This window comes from Lathamus discolor, chromosome 5 (assembly GCF_037157495.1).
Source record: "Lathamus discolor isolate bLatDis1 chromosome 5, bLatDis1.hap1, whole genome shotgun sequence".
In the NCBI taxonomy this organism is placed as follows: Eukaryota; Metazoa; Chordata; class Aves; order Psittaciformes; family Psittacidae; genus Lathamus; species Lathamus discolor.
Genome location: NC_088888.1, coordinates 113,246,694 through 113,263,100, shown reverse-complemented (window position 1 = coordinate 113,263,100; position 16,407 = coordinate 113,246,694). Strand labels below are relative to the sequence as shown.

Genomic DNA, 16,407 nt, shown 5'->3' with positions numbered 1-16,407 from the left:
GAGTGCCCTGGCAGCTGCTCTCGTTTGCCAACGTAAGCATGGTGCCTGGTGAAACAAGCTTTTGTTTTCTGCTCCTGCTTTCGTAGTGTTTCCTTCTGGACCCACCTGAAGTCTGGCCTATGTGTGTGAGACCCGAGTTACTTCATACTCAGCCCTCTGTAAGCAAGTGGGAAGGGGACATGAGAGCATTGTCCCACACAACACAGTGGCTGGAGAATGAAGGCTCCTGTGATACGCGGATTGACTCCACAACTCGTTAAAGTTGTAAAGTAGGTATGCTTTATTCAGCGCTGAGGTGCATGGGGATCGTTCCTCCAAAGTATGCACACCCAGGGTCGTTTTTCCTTTACATTTATTCCCTTAAGGCATACATATGCATTAGATTACTGTATGTATGTATAGATACGCCTATACATATTTAGTATCTGTCCCCACTTCGTATTATAACGAGCTAGAAGGTCCTTTGCGCCTGCGCAGTGCCCCCTCTGGTCATGGGCAGGGGTCTCAAGATGAAGTAAATGAGTCTTCCTCCTGTGGGCAGGGGTCCTCAAGATGAAGTAAATGAGTCTTCCTCTTCTTAAACTTTTCACCTTTTAATCTTCACGCATGGCTTTAGGGCTTAGTCGGTACTTCATCCATAAATCATCAGCTTCTCCCCCTTATCAATAGACCGAGACATTCCCATTTCCTTGTCCATAGTTGCTTATCAGTAGAATCAGGCCTCTGTCTCCTCCCCTTATCAGTATTCTGTGCCTTGTTCGCTTGGTAAGCATGACAGGTGTTTACAGCAGACAATACTTTTGCTTAAGCAAGGGATTCTTCTAACTCTCTTATACAATCCCCTGTATTGTTCCCTCGTACGTTTATTAACCCCGTATCGCCTGCGCACCCTGCGGCAGAGAAGGGTGTCTGCGGTGGGGAGCGGCTGGCTCCTGGCGCTTCCCCCGGGCTGTAGGCGCTGAATCCCCCCCAGCGGGTCCTACAGCTTTGTCTCCCGAACGGTGCGGATGAGGACACGGCTCCTGCCCCACAGCAGTGCTCCTCTCCATGGGCAGCGCTGGCGCGGTCTCCTGCTGCAACGCGAGGAGCGAGGAGCACTCCGCCCACACTGACGGTCCCTCGGGGCTCCCCTCCCGTCCCGCTGACAAGCGCGGTCAGCGGTGAAGCGGCCCCGGCCGGGCGCACCGCGCTAGGGCCGCCCCGAGGCGGGCCGGTCTCACCGCTGAGGGCCGCGGGGCGGGACAAGATGGCGGCGGGCGGGCGGTACTTCTGCACGGCGGGCCGCGGGCTGGAGCCCTTCCTGGAGCGGGAGGTGCGGGCAAGGCTCGGCGCCACGGAGGTGAGGAGCTGCCTGGGCCGGACGGCACCGCTGCGGCTGGGCGGGGAAGGCGGCGAGCCGACACCGGACGGGGCCCCGCGGGTCGGGTCTGGATCTTACACGGGGCGGGAAGGGGCCTCGAGAGGCTGGCGCAGCCCTGCTACGGGCAGCGATGCCTGCCCCTCGGGCAAGGCGTGCACCCTCGCCACTCCCGGTGAGCTGAGCGGGTGCTCGCCCAAAGCACGTCCCCGGCGTGGTTGATCCTTTCTGTTCTTCCCCTGAGGTGGACTGCGTCTCGGGAAAGGTGTTCTTCAGCACAGAGGCGGCCCCGGGCGAGCTGAGGAAGCTCAGGTCTGGAGAGCGGCTGTTCCTGCTGCTCAGGAAGCGCACAGCGCTTGCGGTTTCTAGAAATAAAGGTACGGCACTGACCCCCCTCCAGTGTGCTCCGGGGGGTGTGCGAGAACGGGAACCCCGGTTCCAGTCGTGCGTGTAAAACAGAACAGAGACCCAAGAACCCCTCTGGAGAGGGACTTTTCAGAAGAACAGGCAGTGAGGGGCCGAGGAGGAATGGCTTTGAGCTGCCAGAGGGGAGATGTAGGGTTTTGTGTTAGATCTCTTACCAGCTCATGTTCTCCTGGCGCTGTCCGTGCATGTCTGCGTGTAAGGCATGTAACAAACACCGCACCCTGAAGCTGAAGTCCAGTTCTGGACCCTTTGCGTTGGAACGAGCCGTTTTCTTTGAAGGGAAGTGGCCCGACATGTATCTTGTGTCACTTCAGTGCACAGACTGTGTGTGTTCAGTACACAGATTCCTTGTGAATTTCAGCTCCTCTGGTCACGTTCACTGTCAGTGCTGGAATGAGAACTTCAAGTTAGATGGATTGATCTCTGCGTGCTGGTGGGATTTAATTCGGGAGATCGCAGATGGGCTTGTAAAATGCACTGTAAAATTTAAAACGAGAAGTAGAAATACTTCCCCCGTCCCCCTTGTGACCAGCTTCGAGGTTTTAAAGTGAATTTGCCTCTGTATTCCTGGTACCTCTTTTGTCATCTCTAGCTCAAGGGGACTACCCATGAGCGTCAGTTTCGATGTGCGCTGGATGATTTAATCTTGGGTCTGCAGAGCTGGTAATCAGAGGGGTGCCTGGGTCTCTGCTGGGGGGCCATGTGGGTGTTGGTGTGGGTGTTGAGAGCTCAGCTCTGCCTGTGATGTGCCGCTGCTGCTGTGGTTCCTGGATTCACATATTGATGAAATCTGAACACAGTCTCTGTTAATAGCTGTTCTCAGTCCATAGGAAAATCCAGTGTTGAGCCTGAACTGCTTAACCTGAAACGGCTTTTTCTTCCAGGGAAAATGCTGCATGACATTAAAAGTCTTTTCGTTGAGGAGCCAAAGTATTGGCGGGACGTTATCTCTCTTTGGAGAAACCTTCATGGGTGTGAGGGTAAAAGAGATGATGTCTTTCGAGAAAACCCATTGCCTCTCAAGAGAAGATCAGAAGAGACAGATACTGCAACTAAAAGGCAGAAAACAGAACAAGTGAGAGAGACTGTGTCTGAGGAACATCAGACAGAAGCTGGAGAGAGGTGTGTGGTAGCAGGGGACTGCCAGACTGCAAGCGAGACTTCCTTAGAAGACTCTTCCAAAAGCAGTGGGGAGGAAGCTATTGCGAATGAGCAGCTTAACTTCAGTTTCAGAGTTTCTTGCCGTTGTAGTGGAGCAGTTGCCAAAGTACTTACGTCACAGGTGTGCTAAAGTATGTGTTTTAACAGAGTTTTGTGAAAGTGAAGGGGGATGTGTGGTTTAGTTGTCATTTCAATTGTGTTGTTTGTTGTAGAATATCAAACTGATCTCATTTTTTTTCTATATTTTCTCCAAAAAAAGAAGCCTTTAACCTGCGATAACCTGAAGCAGGTAGAAATACAAAGGCTGATGTTAATTACTGGGCACTGTTTCTCTGGATATTTTTCAAATCAATGCGTTGTACAGAGGTTAAGTAAAGGTAAGAGGCTGAGGTAGCTGGGCCCCTGGAGTCTGAGGAGTGATCTTACAGTCATTTACAGCTACATAAAGGGCCATTGCAAGGACAGTGGAGTCAGACACCTCTTAGTGTAAAAGAGGGCAAAACCCAGAGCTTGCAGCTTTGGTGGGCTCTGGTTCAGTACTGGAGAGAACCTGATCCCCAGGAGGGTGGTGCAGCCCTGGGACGTGTCTTGGCCAGTGGATCTTGGTCCTTTGGAGAGAGTGGTAGCATAGAGACTTCCAGGGGCCTTTTCCATCTAGCCCTCTTTCTATCTATAATTCCTTTCTATCATGAAGAAGATAAAAAGATAAAAAAAGCCCCAAACAACCATGTGTAGCTGCAGTTTATGTAGGTTTCTCTTACTTGAAGATAACAGTGGTTAACTACGTTATTCTTCTTTCCTACTGAAATACTTTGGGAAGGTGGGACACATGAGTCTGCCAACATGAATATTTGCTTAAATTTGTGCTGTGTGTTCTCATATTCAAAAGATAGCCAGAGGTTTCTGTAGATGCCATAAAAGCATGAAGATTGTGAGTTGCAGCTGTGCATTCACAGGTTTTCTCTTAGGTAATTTAGTTTACAGCATGAGGGATTTTGTGTGTGAAAGAAAATTCTAAAACGATTCCATTTGTTGTAGTTTGGGCAGTACTTGATCTTCAGCCTCCTGCCCTCCAGCGGAGGGATAGTCATTTTGTCCAGAGTGTGTTTTCTCTGCCCCTTTCTCTCACTTTGGCCTGCTGTACTTCTTCTGGTCTTTGTCTGAATTGTTCTCCTAGGGATGGAGAAAGCCTCTTTCTTTTTCCAGGTGTTTCTAAGGATTCTGCAGTCTGTGGTCTGTAATCTTCTCAATTCTGTTATTTTTGTGGCCTGTGACCGTTCTTCCCCCTTGCAGGAGATTGGAAGAGCCGTTGGCGTGACGCTCATGAAGCAGTGTGGCTGGCGGGCTGATCTGCGGGACCCTGATGTAGAGGTAGTGGTGCTTGTCTGCCAGAGGGCCTGTTGGTGCTTCCAACATCGCCCTTGATCTCTTTTGTTTTGTTCTCTGCTCCCTTTGCACTCCCAGCCGTGGCTTCTCCCTGTTTGTCTTCCTGCTGCTGAATTAAACTACAGTTGAGGTAGTGTTGAGGAAAGCTTCTTGGTAGCCATGGTGTGTGTGCCTTCCAGAACACTTAAATAACGATGAGAATGGCCATCATGGGCCTACAAGTCAGGGGAACAATCCATATGGGCAATGTCTCAGGACCCAGCATGCTTAACAACAGCTGGACTATGACTGTTGAAAGTGGAGATCACCTGAGCCATTGGGCCACCTTGCAGTCTCTGTAGGCAAGCAGTAAAGTCATGTTTTTGAGGAACTTGACTTGAGAATGCTGTTCATGGAAGAGCCTCCTCCTGGACCCTGCTCCTGACAAGCAGCTTGCTTAAGGTACTCTGTACATTGCAAGCTGTGTAGAGACCTGGGAAAGGATTCACTGCTCTTTCAAAAGCTCTTGTCAAAGGTGTTTCTCCATCCCTGTGCTTGGTGTATGGAAGTTGCTGTCAGCACGGATGCTGGGAGATCTGAGGCCTTCTGTAAGAGCTCTGGGTTCATCCAGTGGTTGTGGTTTTCCCAGGCTGTGCATCAAATAACAGCTTTATTGATCTTGAAGTGGGGATTTTGTTCTTGTCCATATTTTTGCTCTGAAACCTTTCAAACGCTGAGGACTGGGGTATTGCAAAAGTACCGCTCTTTGGGCTTTCTGGAGGGAGGGACTGTAGTCATGCAAGACCTGTTGGGGAGCTCAGTCATCCTTGGGGATGCTCTCTATGGGACAGGAGGACAATTGCTTTGAGCTGCTTACATTTCTCCAAGGACTGCATTCGTGCTTTCCATCTAAAGTTTCCCTTAGTAGCACTCCTGGGGTGTTTTTTGATGGGTTTTTGTTTGCTTGTTTGTGTTTAGTTTGGTTTTAGTTTGTTTTTTTCGGGAGGTGGTTGTGGGTTTTTTTCCCTTAAATTAGGAGGGGTGTGCTTGAACCCCTGAATACTAGTATGCAGCAAATAATCATAGAGTGGTTATGTTTGGAAGGGAGCCTGAAAGATCATCTAGTTCCAACATCCCTGCTTAGAGTAAATGCTTGTATGAGTAAAAACATCCATTCAGTGTCACAAAAATTAGTTCTCTTAAAGATTTAAGTGCTTGCTGATGGATTCCTAGCTGACAGAATTCTCTTTGCAGCTTGCCTAAATGCTAAATCCTCTTTAAAATGGCCTTCAGATTATCTAGTGAGATTTCTTGCAATTAATCATAACTTTGTGAAGCATATATTTTTGTTATCAAAAACTACAGTTAGAAGTTCGTAGGAACATCTTGTGTGTCTGGTTTACATGAGTTAAAGCTATTGTTGTGTCAGGTTGAGAGTGTCTGATGTAACCTGTTTCCTCTTTCAGATCTTCCTACATCTTAATGATGTTCACTGTGTGGTGGGGATTCCTCTTTTCAGGTAGGCATTCTCCTCACTGGATTTGTCTTGTCGGTATCAGAAGAGGAATGATTTCTAAATACTCTCGCTCACACGCTGTGAGCATTTATCTTCTGGTTTAATATTCGCTGCACTATCACATTAGTCTTATGGTCTGCCTGGAGCTTATGTGAGCATGTAGGCCAGACTGTGGTTTCTATTAGTCTGTCTGCAGATGTGTCTGGTTCATTTGTTCATACTACACAGGCTTTTCTGGGTGGTTTTACTGCTATCTTAATGTTGATTTTTTGTCTGCAGGCTTCCTTTGGCAAACAGAGAGTACATCAAGACAGCAGGACTGCGGTCAACAATTGCATGGGCCATGGCATCTCTGGCTGAAATCAGTGTAAGTTAATGTTAATGGCAAAGATGTAGAGTCCCAGATGCATAGGGTTTGCTGTGTTTGTGATCAGAGTGTGCTGTCACCTGCTGTTTGACCAGATATCTGCTGTAATCCCAGGTCCTTTTCAGCAGAGGTGTTATTCCTTGTACAAATGGATGTGTAAATGGCAAGGTTTTTTCCACTGTCTAGTCTTGAGACCCTGTTGGGTTGTTCTCCCAAGGGAAAACAGAAGCGAGTGTGATGTTTCCCACAGATGAATTTGATGCCGGTATCCATCTGCAGTCCACTCCTATTCTTTGTCTCTAAATGTTACCTCAAGGCAGGATGTGTAGATGCCTTGTATTTAGTGACGCTATTAATGCTTTTACGATACTCCCGACAGGCAAGTTTGGCCTGGTAAATCAGTAATTATTGCCCTGGGTTCAGTGGGAGTATGTAGGTGATCTGTACATCCCTGATTAAGGTTTGTCGTGGGAGAGGAGTCTGTCTTGATTGGCATGCAATAACCCCATGATTTCTGTAGGCTGGTGCCTTTGTGCTGGATCCCATGTGTGGGCTGGGAACGATACTGCTGGAAGCTGCCAAAGAGTGGCCTGTAAGTATCCCAGTGGCGACAGGCAGGACCTTTGCGAGGTGGCTTGTAGGTGCATTGAATAAAATCTGTACTGCAGTTACACCAAAGTCATTACTGTAAACCAGGCTGATCTTTTCAGACAGTTGTAAAATGATGTAGTACAAATGTTCTTCCACAGGAATGTAAATCCAAGTGCTGCATATTTGTGCAGGCAGGTGTTTGAGCCCTGGTTTTATACCTGGGGGTTTGTGTGAGCCTTTAAAACTGCCTGGGCTTATTCTAGGATCAAAGGTGTCAATGGGAGGTATTAGACAGCCAGTTGTCAGAGGCAGCGGTATGGCTGTTTGTAGCTAGATGGGGTCTTGCTCTTAGGACATAGCCTCAGTATTTCTGTAAGTTACAAGTATTTTGATCAGACCAGAATGTGGAAGGGGTGTAGATAGCACATACTTCCCCTACTCGTCTGGGTCTCTGTAGTGGTGATAGATCTCCCAGCAAGGTCTTTGTTTTGGAAGAGCTGTACAACAAGGCAGTTCTGAGAAGGGGTTATAAAATAAATACACCTGTTTGTCAACAAAATGACTTTTCTCTTTTTCTCTGAACAGGAAGCCTGTTACTGGGGTGCTGATATAAGTGATTCTCAGTTAGAGGGTGCAGATGTGAATATTAGGACTGCAGGCCTGATGGATAAGATTGAATTACTTAAAGCTTCTGTGAAAGGTGTGTGTGTTATATGTGAAAGGCTTTCCAAGTGAGATATATTTGGAGTGGTTTTTGTGGTTCTGGAATTATGCGGGTAATGGAGGTTCTCTTGAGGTCGTGTGAAGTAGAGCTAACACTCAGCAATGTGAGTAGTGACTCCATAGTGCTAGTGACTGGAGAAGTATTTGTTTCCCCCTTCTCACCCCTGGGAACTTTGGTAAGAATAAACTCAAGAGAAGACATTGAAACTAATAATTGTCAGACATGGGCAGTAGTTTTCTGTCGTAATGGTAAATTTGTGAATACCACAGAGACTACGTACACGAGAAGGTTTTTTTTTTTTGTCTAATGGGCACACAGTGAGGACAAATCCAGATAAATGTGGCTTGCAACTTAAATTTACCAGGTGAATAGTAGGGGGGATTCCTTGAGCTCAGTGTTGTATTGTTAAAGTTTTGCAGTAGGAGTATTTTAAATGACAATGCCTTTCTCCTGGAATTGGGAATCTGCTTGCTGTCAGCTCATGTGCTATTCTGGGGAGAAGGTAGTAAGTTTCTGACCTTATTTGGACCTCAGAGCCTGAATCTAAATTAGTCCTGTATGAAATCCGTGACAGACAAGAGCTGGGTGTTTTTCCCTGTGCAGGGGTGATGAAATAGGCATCTATTTTTTTTACCTTGCAATATTTATTTCTTACCAGAAGGGAAAGAAACATTATTTCTTATTACTAAGAAGCCGAAGCTGGGTCAGATTGCTCAGGGCCTTGTCCAGTCGAGTTTGAGCATCCTGAGGGTGGAGAAGCCATAGTCTTAGCCTTTTATATGCAGACTATGCTCTGGTGAGCGCAGCCCGTGTGTGGCTGGCCTTCATCACCACAAGGGTGCAGTGCTGCATTGTGGTCAAGAGAGCTGACTGATCCAAGGATGCAGAAACTCTGGGGAGATACTTCATAGACCCTAAGTCCAATAGAATCCAAGTGATTCTGGCTGTAACCAGATTCTTGGGGGGAAAAAAAAGGGGTATGGATGGAAATTTAACATGTCGTTCCTTGTCATTCATACGTATATATCTGAACATCTGCACTAAGTGAAGTGTTTGCAAGCTTAACTCTTCTTTTGCATTTGTTTTGTAAAGATGCACAGGTGTGTTGAGAAGCAGCAGTTAGTTTGGAACCATGCCATCCCTGTCTTACTCGCACACCACCAGTAACACACATACCACCAGTAGCAGGGAATCTGCAAGAGAAACCACACTATCATGCATCTGTTTCTTCCCAGTCTGCATTTACTTTGGCTTTGTAAGTGTAGTTTGTGAGGATAAGTACAGAAGGAGCTGTGAGTGTGGGTCCATGATCCACATAAGAGCCATCAGACAGCTGTGTAAGGTGGATGGGGGCATAGATGCTGCTCATTGTTCATACAGTCAGATGTAAAGACCTGCCTTTATTCTTCAGCATTGCCATTGCCTTCAGAAAGCTTCGACGCTGTGATTTCAGATATTCCATTTGGGAAGAAGTTCAAGATCACAAAAGATATACGGGTCCTACCAGATATTCTCCAGGAAATGGAGAGGTATGTGTGGCCTTTGATATGCTTGGAGTTTGTATAAGTGTCTTGATGGTTTTCAGTTTTAAGTGTTCATTCATCTTCACGTTTTCTCTGCTTCAAACACTCTCGAGCTCTGTAGTTGATCCTCTGCAGGTTGTGAAGGTCTGAGTCCTTTTCTTGTCTCTTGGAGGCTGTTGTGGCTTGTGTTGCAAGCTGTGAAAGTGCTGATGGCAGCGCAAGCTGACAAGGAATGAGTGTGTGGTGTGAGTGTGTGGCGTGTCCCAAATGTTCTTTACAAGGCAGAAAGGAGAAAGAGAAGAGGATCACCATGGCCAGGCAAATAAAGCAATAATCCTTTCCCGGAGGTCTGCTTGTATAAAATCATAGGGTTTCCTTTTGGGTTTACAACCAAGCTTTTACCAGCCTGCATTGGCAAGAAGGATCTCAGACCAGAAAATGGTGGTGTGCTTTTTCCTTTCTGTTAGCATGTCCTGGAATATCCAGCTAGCCACCTGGTTTGCTGTTAGATGCCTCTGTTCATCCCTCATGCTGTCATTTTGTGGCAGAGTTGAACCAAGTGAATAGTGGGCTGCTTCTAACAGGCAGTTCCATCTATCTGCCTCTTTATGTCTTGGCTGAAAACAACCCCTTTCTGTAGGGCTGGTCTTCAGTGGGTGTTGATCTCACTTACCCAGTGCCAAAATGTGGTGGGAAGATGGTGAAGAAGGTGAGGTAGCTCCATAGAATGGCAGGGCAATCTTACATAATCTTGTGTTGACCACCCCTCCCTTTGGCCGTGCTTGTCTTCTGGTCTCATTGCTCTGCTGGACCATCCTGCCCAAAGTATGTCCTTGGGAAGGGGAGGTGAGGAAGGGACCATTATCATGAGAGCTCCATCAGCAAGACTGTTTAATCCACTTGGAGTGAACAGAGCCAGGATAGTCTTTCCCCACCCACCCTCTCTCAAAGCCAAATGTAGTGCTTGCTCATCTACCGAGCAAAATGGATTACAGTCAATGGTTAGTATTAATCTGCTTTCTGGACAGGATGCAGTTCTCCAATCTGGGAGGAGTTATGAAGGTAGGGATTAAAATTCCATTTGGATATGTAAGTTGCTGAGTTGAGCCATGACCCTTAACATGCCTAGGTGATCTGTCAAGTGCAACTGACATCTGAGGTGTCAGCAGTATTGAGTTCTGCCCAGATGAAGGAAGGCGAGGCAGGATAGCACCTAACCTCTATTTTTCCTGCAATTGCCAGGCTACTTCGTGTTGGAGGGACGATTGTATTGCTGCTGAGCCATGATGTCCACAAGCGCATGGATGACATTACCAAGTGTTCTGAACGTGACTCTGCTGCTGCCATTTCTGATGGCACAGGTGAAACCACCACTGCAAAAGCCCTGCATGCAGATGGGAATTTTTCCTCCTTGGTGAATGGTGTTGAAGAATCCTTTCTCAATAGCAGACAGACATGTTTTGGCTCTCTGGTTCTAGATGGTGTCTATGGGGTTAGTCTTGGAAAGACGGATGCTTTCATATACAAATATAAGAAGATTTCTACTGCTGGGAATCAGTAGCTCTCTTGCACTGTGCCTAAGTGAACTTGCGCCCTTGTACACTTGAAAAGCAGCATGGCAGTGTTCTGCTGGAACCCTGCTAATCCAAACAACTGCTTGCATTTGTTAGCTCACCTCACTTCCTTTGGATGTCCTATGGTGCTGCTTTTCCTTCTTTTTTTTAGGAGAGTTGGAAGATGCCTACTGGTGTTTCAAGTATTACTACTATGAAATATTGTAATAAGATGAGAGGCCTCATTGTTTAGGCAAAGAGTCTTGGTATTGGGAGGACTTTCTCTGGGAGAGATCTTCATTTGCAGAACTGGAAAAAAAAAAGAAGATATTGAATATAAGTGGGTTTTCACCAGTATTCAATATTTCTTTAGGAAGCAGATCTTACCTGAAGAAGTCTCCAGCTCTTTTTGAGGTCTGGATGTATGTTTTACCTTGCAGTCTTGTATTTTATTTTAAAGTTCCTTTCTGATAAGTTTGAAATGTCTCTGTTGAGATCTCTTAGTGGAAAATAAACTATTTTTGTATTAATTCTTTGTATTAATTTTTCTATTCTTTGCAGCATTTGCACGTGTCTAATGGGTGTGCTGTAGCTTTTTTAAGGGGAGAAGCTTCTTTCTATCAGAAATAATGTTTTTTTTCCCTTGATAATGTTACTCCATGGGCACAATGTGGAAGATGGAAAAACTTGTCAAGTGGATGAACGATTAGAAGTGAGTTCTGCCTGCAAAGAAGCATGTGGAAAAATTCTGCTGAAGAGAAAGGTATTAGCAGTCCTTTTAGATAATGCAAAATGTATCTGTAGGGGGGAAATAGTCTAATTCAAAGCTTTGCATGTCTGCTGAGCTGACAGAGAAGTATTTTTGTAGAGAATGATTGCGGATTGCTTTCAGTTGCTCTTTTGGACAATGATTTGCAACTTGTCAAGCTGGGATGGACTTGTGCATTGTATTCATTCCTCTGCAGTGATTAGCATGGAGACACTTCTGCCTTTTGTGTTTCTGTTTTCACTGTTGCAAAGAATTCTATTGTGTAGGGTGGACAGCGAAGTGTAGAAGAGTTATGTTTGTTTGATGGTGAAAAAGAGACACTGCCCTGTCCTGTTCAGTTTCAGGAAATACTCCTGGAGATAAATGAGGCAGTTGCTTAATTTTTTTTTGTGTCTTGTAGTTCCTTCCTTTCTCATTTAGAAAGACTTGTGTCTCTTGGTATGAAATTGCCATTCTAATTGTGCCTAGTCCCAGGCTCTCTGTATTTTATGCTGTTCTTTTAGGGTTTGGGTTACAAGTGCTGCATGCAGGATTCTGACAGAGACCATATCGATAATTTGTCTGGTTTGCCCTCATTCAGGTACCTTTGGTTTTGGTGGTCAGTGCATATTGATTAAAAGCATCTTCTGAGGTGATTGTGGGTCTGTTTCTTTTGTTCATATGGTTATATCATTGTATGTGAGGGGGAGGGTGAGGAAGATCTTTGCTGTGGTTTAATAAAGGTTGAACTTCATTTACCATCTCACAGGTCATTCATCGTGTGTGGGTTGACCCCACAGAAGGTTTTCAGCATCTCTCTAAAAGAAATGCCTCCTTTTCCTTCCCCCTTTACTGAATTTCAGATAGTGAGTGAGATAATCAGTTCCTGCAAAGCTCTGTTGTGCCATGTCTACTTATTTCTGTTCTTTTTGTCATTTATGGCTTCAGACAGTTGACAGATGAAGATGCAGGGCTCTGCAGGGTGCACGTTGCCTGAGATCTCATTTTTCAAAAGAGAAAGCCCTATTTTCTGCTCCCCAGGCCCTTGGCTTGTGAGTTGGTTTTGGTGAGGGAAGACATGTACCTACAGCTCAAGTGCTTCACACTGAAGTCCTCAGATTCTGTAGGTTTCTCTGGGGAACACGTGGTGACTTACTGCTGTCAGCCATGTTCCAGTGTCTGGTTTCTGATAGTGCTTCTATCAGAGGATGAGGATGTGTCCAAGGCAGCTGATCCCGAATTTTGACGAATTCCTGTTTTGCAGCATTCTGAACACAAATCTCTCCATGCCCATGCCCTTGATCTCTTTTCTGGGATGATCCAGCAAAGCATCTATTGTTTTGCAGCTTTGCTGCTACTGAAACTGTGCCTTTTTCATAGGTGTTTTAGTCATCCTTTCTACTTGATTGACCTTGCAGCTGTTGAAACTTCTTTTGACTTTTCTAGGAATAAATATTGATGTTTCAAAGGCTATAATTTGAGCTTTCATTGTCTTTTGAAGCTTGTCAGGCAGAGAGAGAGGGGTGGTTGTTCTGCCATCCCGTTTTTACTGCACTGAGTAAGTACTACAGGGCGTAGTTTCTGTGACTGTGGTTTCGTTAACCGATAATCCATGTCTTGAGTAGGGAGTTTTGTTTGCCTTCATTTCAGATCTTTTTGTTTGACATCACCTTTCTCCAAACATTGCTTTCTAAAATTGTAGCTCTCTTGGGTTTTGGTATCATGCCTCCTACCAGAATGTGGAACTTTATTATTTTTAGCATAATTCTTAGGAGTTCAATTCCTGTTAGGTACAGCTTTGATTCTGTAGGATGAGCTGAACTGATGTAACAGCTCACTGTTGCCAGACAGGGGCGATTCCCTACCCTGCTCCTGGCTCTAGTGCTGCTTACATGGTGTTACCCTGGCACTCGGTGTGGTGTCTGGGCTGGTGTGGTTGGTTCACCTGGCAGTGAGCTAAGCAAAAAGAGGGGGAAGTGGGTTTGTGCTGGCTTGGAGAATTGAATCAGCTTCTGGGGCAGTTGTGTGGGTTTAAGGGAAGCTGAAGGGAAGGACTGTAGGGCTGGAAGCAAGGGAGTTGGGAAGCTTCTTGTGTGTGTTTTCCTATAAAGTAGAGCTAATCCAGCTCAGGAAGCCTGTCTGTGCCCTGGGACCAGTTAGCCTGTGAAGCAGCAACTTGTTTAGAATCTCTCATCTGCATTTTGTTCAACAATTCACGTAGAAAGTAGTCAAAACCTCTCCCCTTTTTCCCCTCCTTTTCAGACACACAGAGCGCACATCTGCTGATGAAGACTCTGCCTGGGGCCACGTTGAGAAGACAAGGGTAATGAAGATGTTAAAATGCTTTTGCAAGAGGCACACAGATTTGTAAAGACCATCAAGGGCTTTTTTCCTTGGTGCCACAGGCACTACGAGAAGATTGTAACGGGAGCAACAGGATTCAGCAATGTCTTTTTCTTGGCTGTATGTATTATTTTGGTGGGCTGTTTTTTTCAGTGGGGAAGCCAGAGGAAATTTGGTCTGCCTTGAATTAAACCGTTTTAGTGTCTTTGTGGGCAGATGACTGGAGCCATGTGAATTTGGACTTTCTGGGGACACAGTCCTGAAATGCTGGTGTGGCTCTGGCTCGCCTGTGACCATCTGCCCGATCATGGTGGAATGGGGCATCCAGGTACACTCAGGCTTTCCAGTCAGGTGGCAAAATGTTCTTTGCAGGTGCCGTGCAGGGAATACCTGCTCCAGCTGTTGTGTTCTAGAGCACAGCCCCAGCAGGAACAGCAGTGCCGTGTCCAGGGCTTCAGAAGCAACAGTTGTAGTTGCCCCTTTTGCCTATGTGGGCTACTGCATAGGGTCTCAGAGCAGAAGGATTTTCTTCACTGCTGTCAAAAATGTCTCAGCCTGTCCCATTGCCCATTTGCATTTATATGTGTGAAGCCAGTGTGTGTGGGTAAGGAAATAAATGGGCTTAAATAGAGGATTCTGAAGATGAGAGGGAAGGCAGAAAGTGGAGAAACAGGGCTGAACTCCCATAAAAAACCCTAATGTTCAGGTTTGATTTCAATACAGACTGGCATTTAATGTTTTGAATAATTTATTTATAAACTTTGACATACATACAAGCTTCAGTGGACAAGCTTCAGTGGATGAGCTTTAGTGGATGAGCTTCAGTGGACGAGCTTCTTGAAGACCTGAGAGACATTTCACTGAAACTGATTTGAAAGAACCCGAAAATCTGAAGTGCATCTCTCCTTGAGGGCTGTGCAGTGAGGAACGCCAATGAAAGCCAGGGAACGCAGCACTCCAAAATGCGCAAGTGCTGAAAAGCTGATGGGCAAACACCTCACAGAAGAACACAGGGTGAAGCAGTCAGAAAACACTGGGCAATGGAGAAAAGGTGAAGTGCTCCAAATTAAAAAAAAACCAAAACACATTTCCCTTGATGGAGAGATCAAAAACTCCAGGGGAAAGAGATCCCTGAAAAAAACACGGATGCAGTGCTCTGAAAGAGGCACTACGTGGAGAGCTGAAAAAATCCCTGGGGTGGAGAGCTAGAATAATCTCAAGGGTGAATGAGTCCTTCAGAAAAGCCCCAGTGCTGCTGCAGTCCTTGGGGCTCTGCAGTGAAGCACTGCTACAGGTTGCTGAGCTGAAGCACTGCCCTGTGGCTGCAAGGTGATGCACTCTGCAGGGGCTGCATGGTGAAGCGCTCCAGAAGGATCTTCCATGAAGTACTCACTCCTCTGTGGCTGCAAGGTGAAGCGCTCCTATTCCATTGTAGCATTGCACAGTAATATTCAGCATTTTGGTTTCTGGGAGTCCTTTTAATTTTTGAAGTACTCCAAAAAATCCACAGAACTGAGAGCTCTTAAAAATGCCCTAGGTGGAGAGCTGCCAAAAAATAGTGGGTAGCTCCAAAAAGCCAAATACTGATGATCTCCTGGAGGGCCATGTGCTGATGTACTCATGAGGCTGCGCAGCGAAGCATTCCAAAGTTGCCTGGAGTTGTGGAATTCCAAGGGGAAAAAAGAAACAAAATCCAAAAACGTGAAAGTACTCCCAGGAACCAAACTGATAGAGCAGTCAAAAAAATGCCCTGGGGGCAAAACTCCCAACAAGGCCAGGGCAGAGAGCACCCAAAAACCCCTGGGTCGAGAGGTGCCAAGAATTAGTGAGTAGCTCCCAAAAAATCAAAAGATGATGAACTCCACGAGGCCACGTGCTGGGGGAAGCACTGCAGAAATGGCAGGAATTGCAGAATTCCAGCGGAAAAAAAAAAAGTAAAAAAAAATCAAAGCTGATTGGAAAAAAGAAGTTGAAGCGCTCCAAAAATGCCCTGCGTGGAAAGATCCCTAAAAAGCCTCCAGGATGTGAGCTCCCAAAATGCTGCCGCATGGAGAGCTACAAGAAAAGCCAAGGGTGAGCAGCACTCCAAACTCCAACACTGCAGAAAGCCCTGCCAAGCTCCAATTCCAGTAGAAAAAAAAATTAAAAATATAAAGAAATAAGAAAATAATCAGTGCTTATAGGACAAAAGAAGAAGCTGAAGCGCCCCAAAAATGCCCAGGGAGCAAAGCTCCATAAAAGCCTCCAGTGTGAAATCTTCCAGAACACTGCCACATGGAGAGCTACAAAACCCCCATGGCGAATGGCTCTGGAAACCCCAACAGCTGATGCACTCCTGCAGCGATGCGCTCCTCCAGGGTGTGCGGGGAAACGTGTCAAAGGTGGCAGGTGCTGTAGAACTCAAGAATAAAATCCAAGCCTCCAAGTCCTCCCAGCACTCAAAATGGTGAAGAACTTCCAACGGGTCCGGGATGGAGAGCTCCCAAAAATGCCCATGGTGCAGAGCTTCCAATGAGCTCAGGCTGGAGAGCAGCCAAACAGCCAAAGATCAGTGAGTGGTTCCCAAAGCCCCAGTGCTGCTGCAGTCCTCGGGGCCGTGCAGTGAAGCACTGCTGCAGGTTGCTGAGCTGAAGCACTGCTCTGTGGCTGCAAGGTGATGCACACTGCAGGGGCCGCAAGGTGAAGCGCTCCTCAGGGACCTTCCGTGCAGAACTTGCTCCTCCATGGCTGCAA

The 16,407-nt window shown here is 46.3% G+C and overlaps 1 protein-coding gene across 5 annotated transcripts; it reads left to right on the top strand.

Annotated features, from left to right (window-relative positions):
- The first annotated feature begins 655 nt into the window (after window positions 1–655).
- THUMPD2 (THUMP domain containing 2) lies at window positions 656–11,987 on the top strand. Of its 5 annotated transcripts, none has more exons than XM_065682164.1 (10): window positions 656–1,339; window positions 1,602–1,734; window positions 2,668–3,065; window positions 4,238–4,315; window positions 5,776–5,828; window positions 6,105–6,192; window positions 6,713–6,784; window positions 7,369–7,483; window positions 8,961–9,036; window positions 10,273–11,987. In XM_065682164.1, the coding sequence occupies exons 1-10, from the start codon at window positions 1,247–1,249 to the stop codon at window positions 10,589–10,591; spliced, it is 1,425 nt and encodes a 474-aa protein (XP_065538236.1). In that variant the 5' UTR covers window positions 656–1,246; the 3' UTR covers window positions 10,592–11,987. The 5 variants fall into 5 exon arrangements, with proteins under 5 accessions (XP_065538236.1, XP_065538233.1, XP_065538239.1 ...); XM_065682161.1 differs by having other exon boundaries at window positions 8,919–9,036; XM_065682167.1 differs by lacking the exons at window positions 656–1,339; window positions 2,668–3,065 and having other exon boundaries at window positions 1,671–1,734; window positions 8,919–9,036.
- Window positions 11,988–16,407: the final 4,420 nt, after the last annotated feature.

Excerpts from the sequence above, each read along its gene's own strand:
- THUMPD2 (XM_065682161.1), top strand. The coding sequence starts at position 1,247 with ATGGCGGCGGGCGGGCGGTACTTCTGCACGGCGGGCCGCGGGCTGGAG. Across the intron at positions 1,735-2,667 it reads TGCGGTTTCTAGAAATAAAG|GGAAAATGCTGCATGACATT; the intron begins GTACGGCACTGA and ends TTTTTCTTCCAG. Across the intron at positions 5,829-6,104 it reads GTGGGGATTCCTCTTTTCAG|GCTTCCTTTGGCAAACAGAG; the intron begins GTAGGCATTCTC and ends TTTTGTCTGCAG.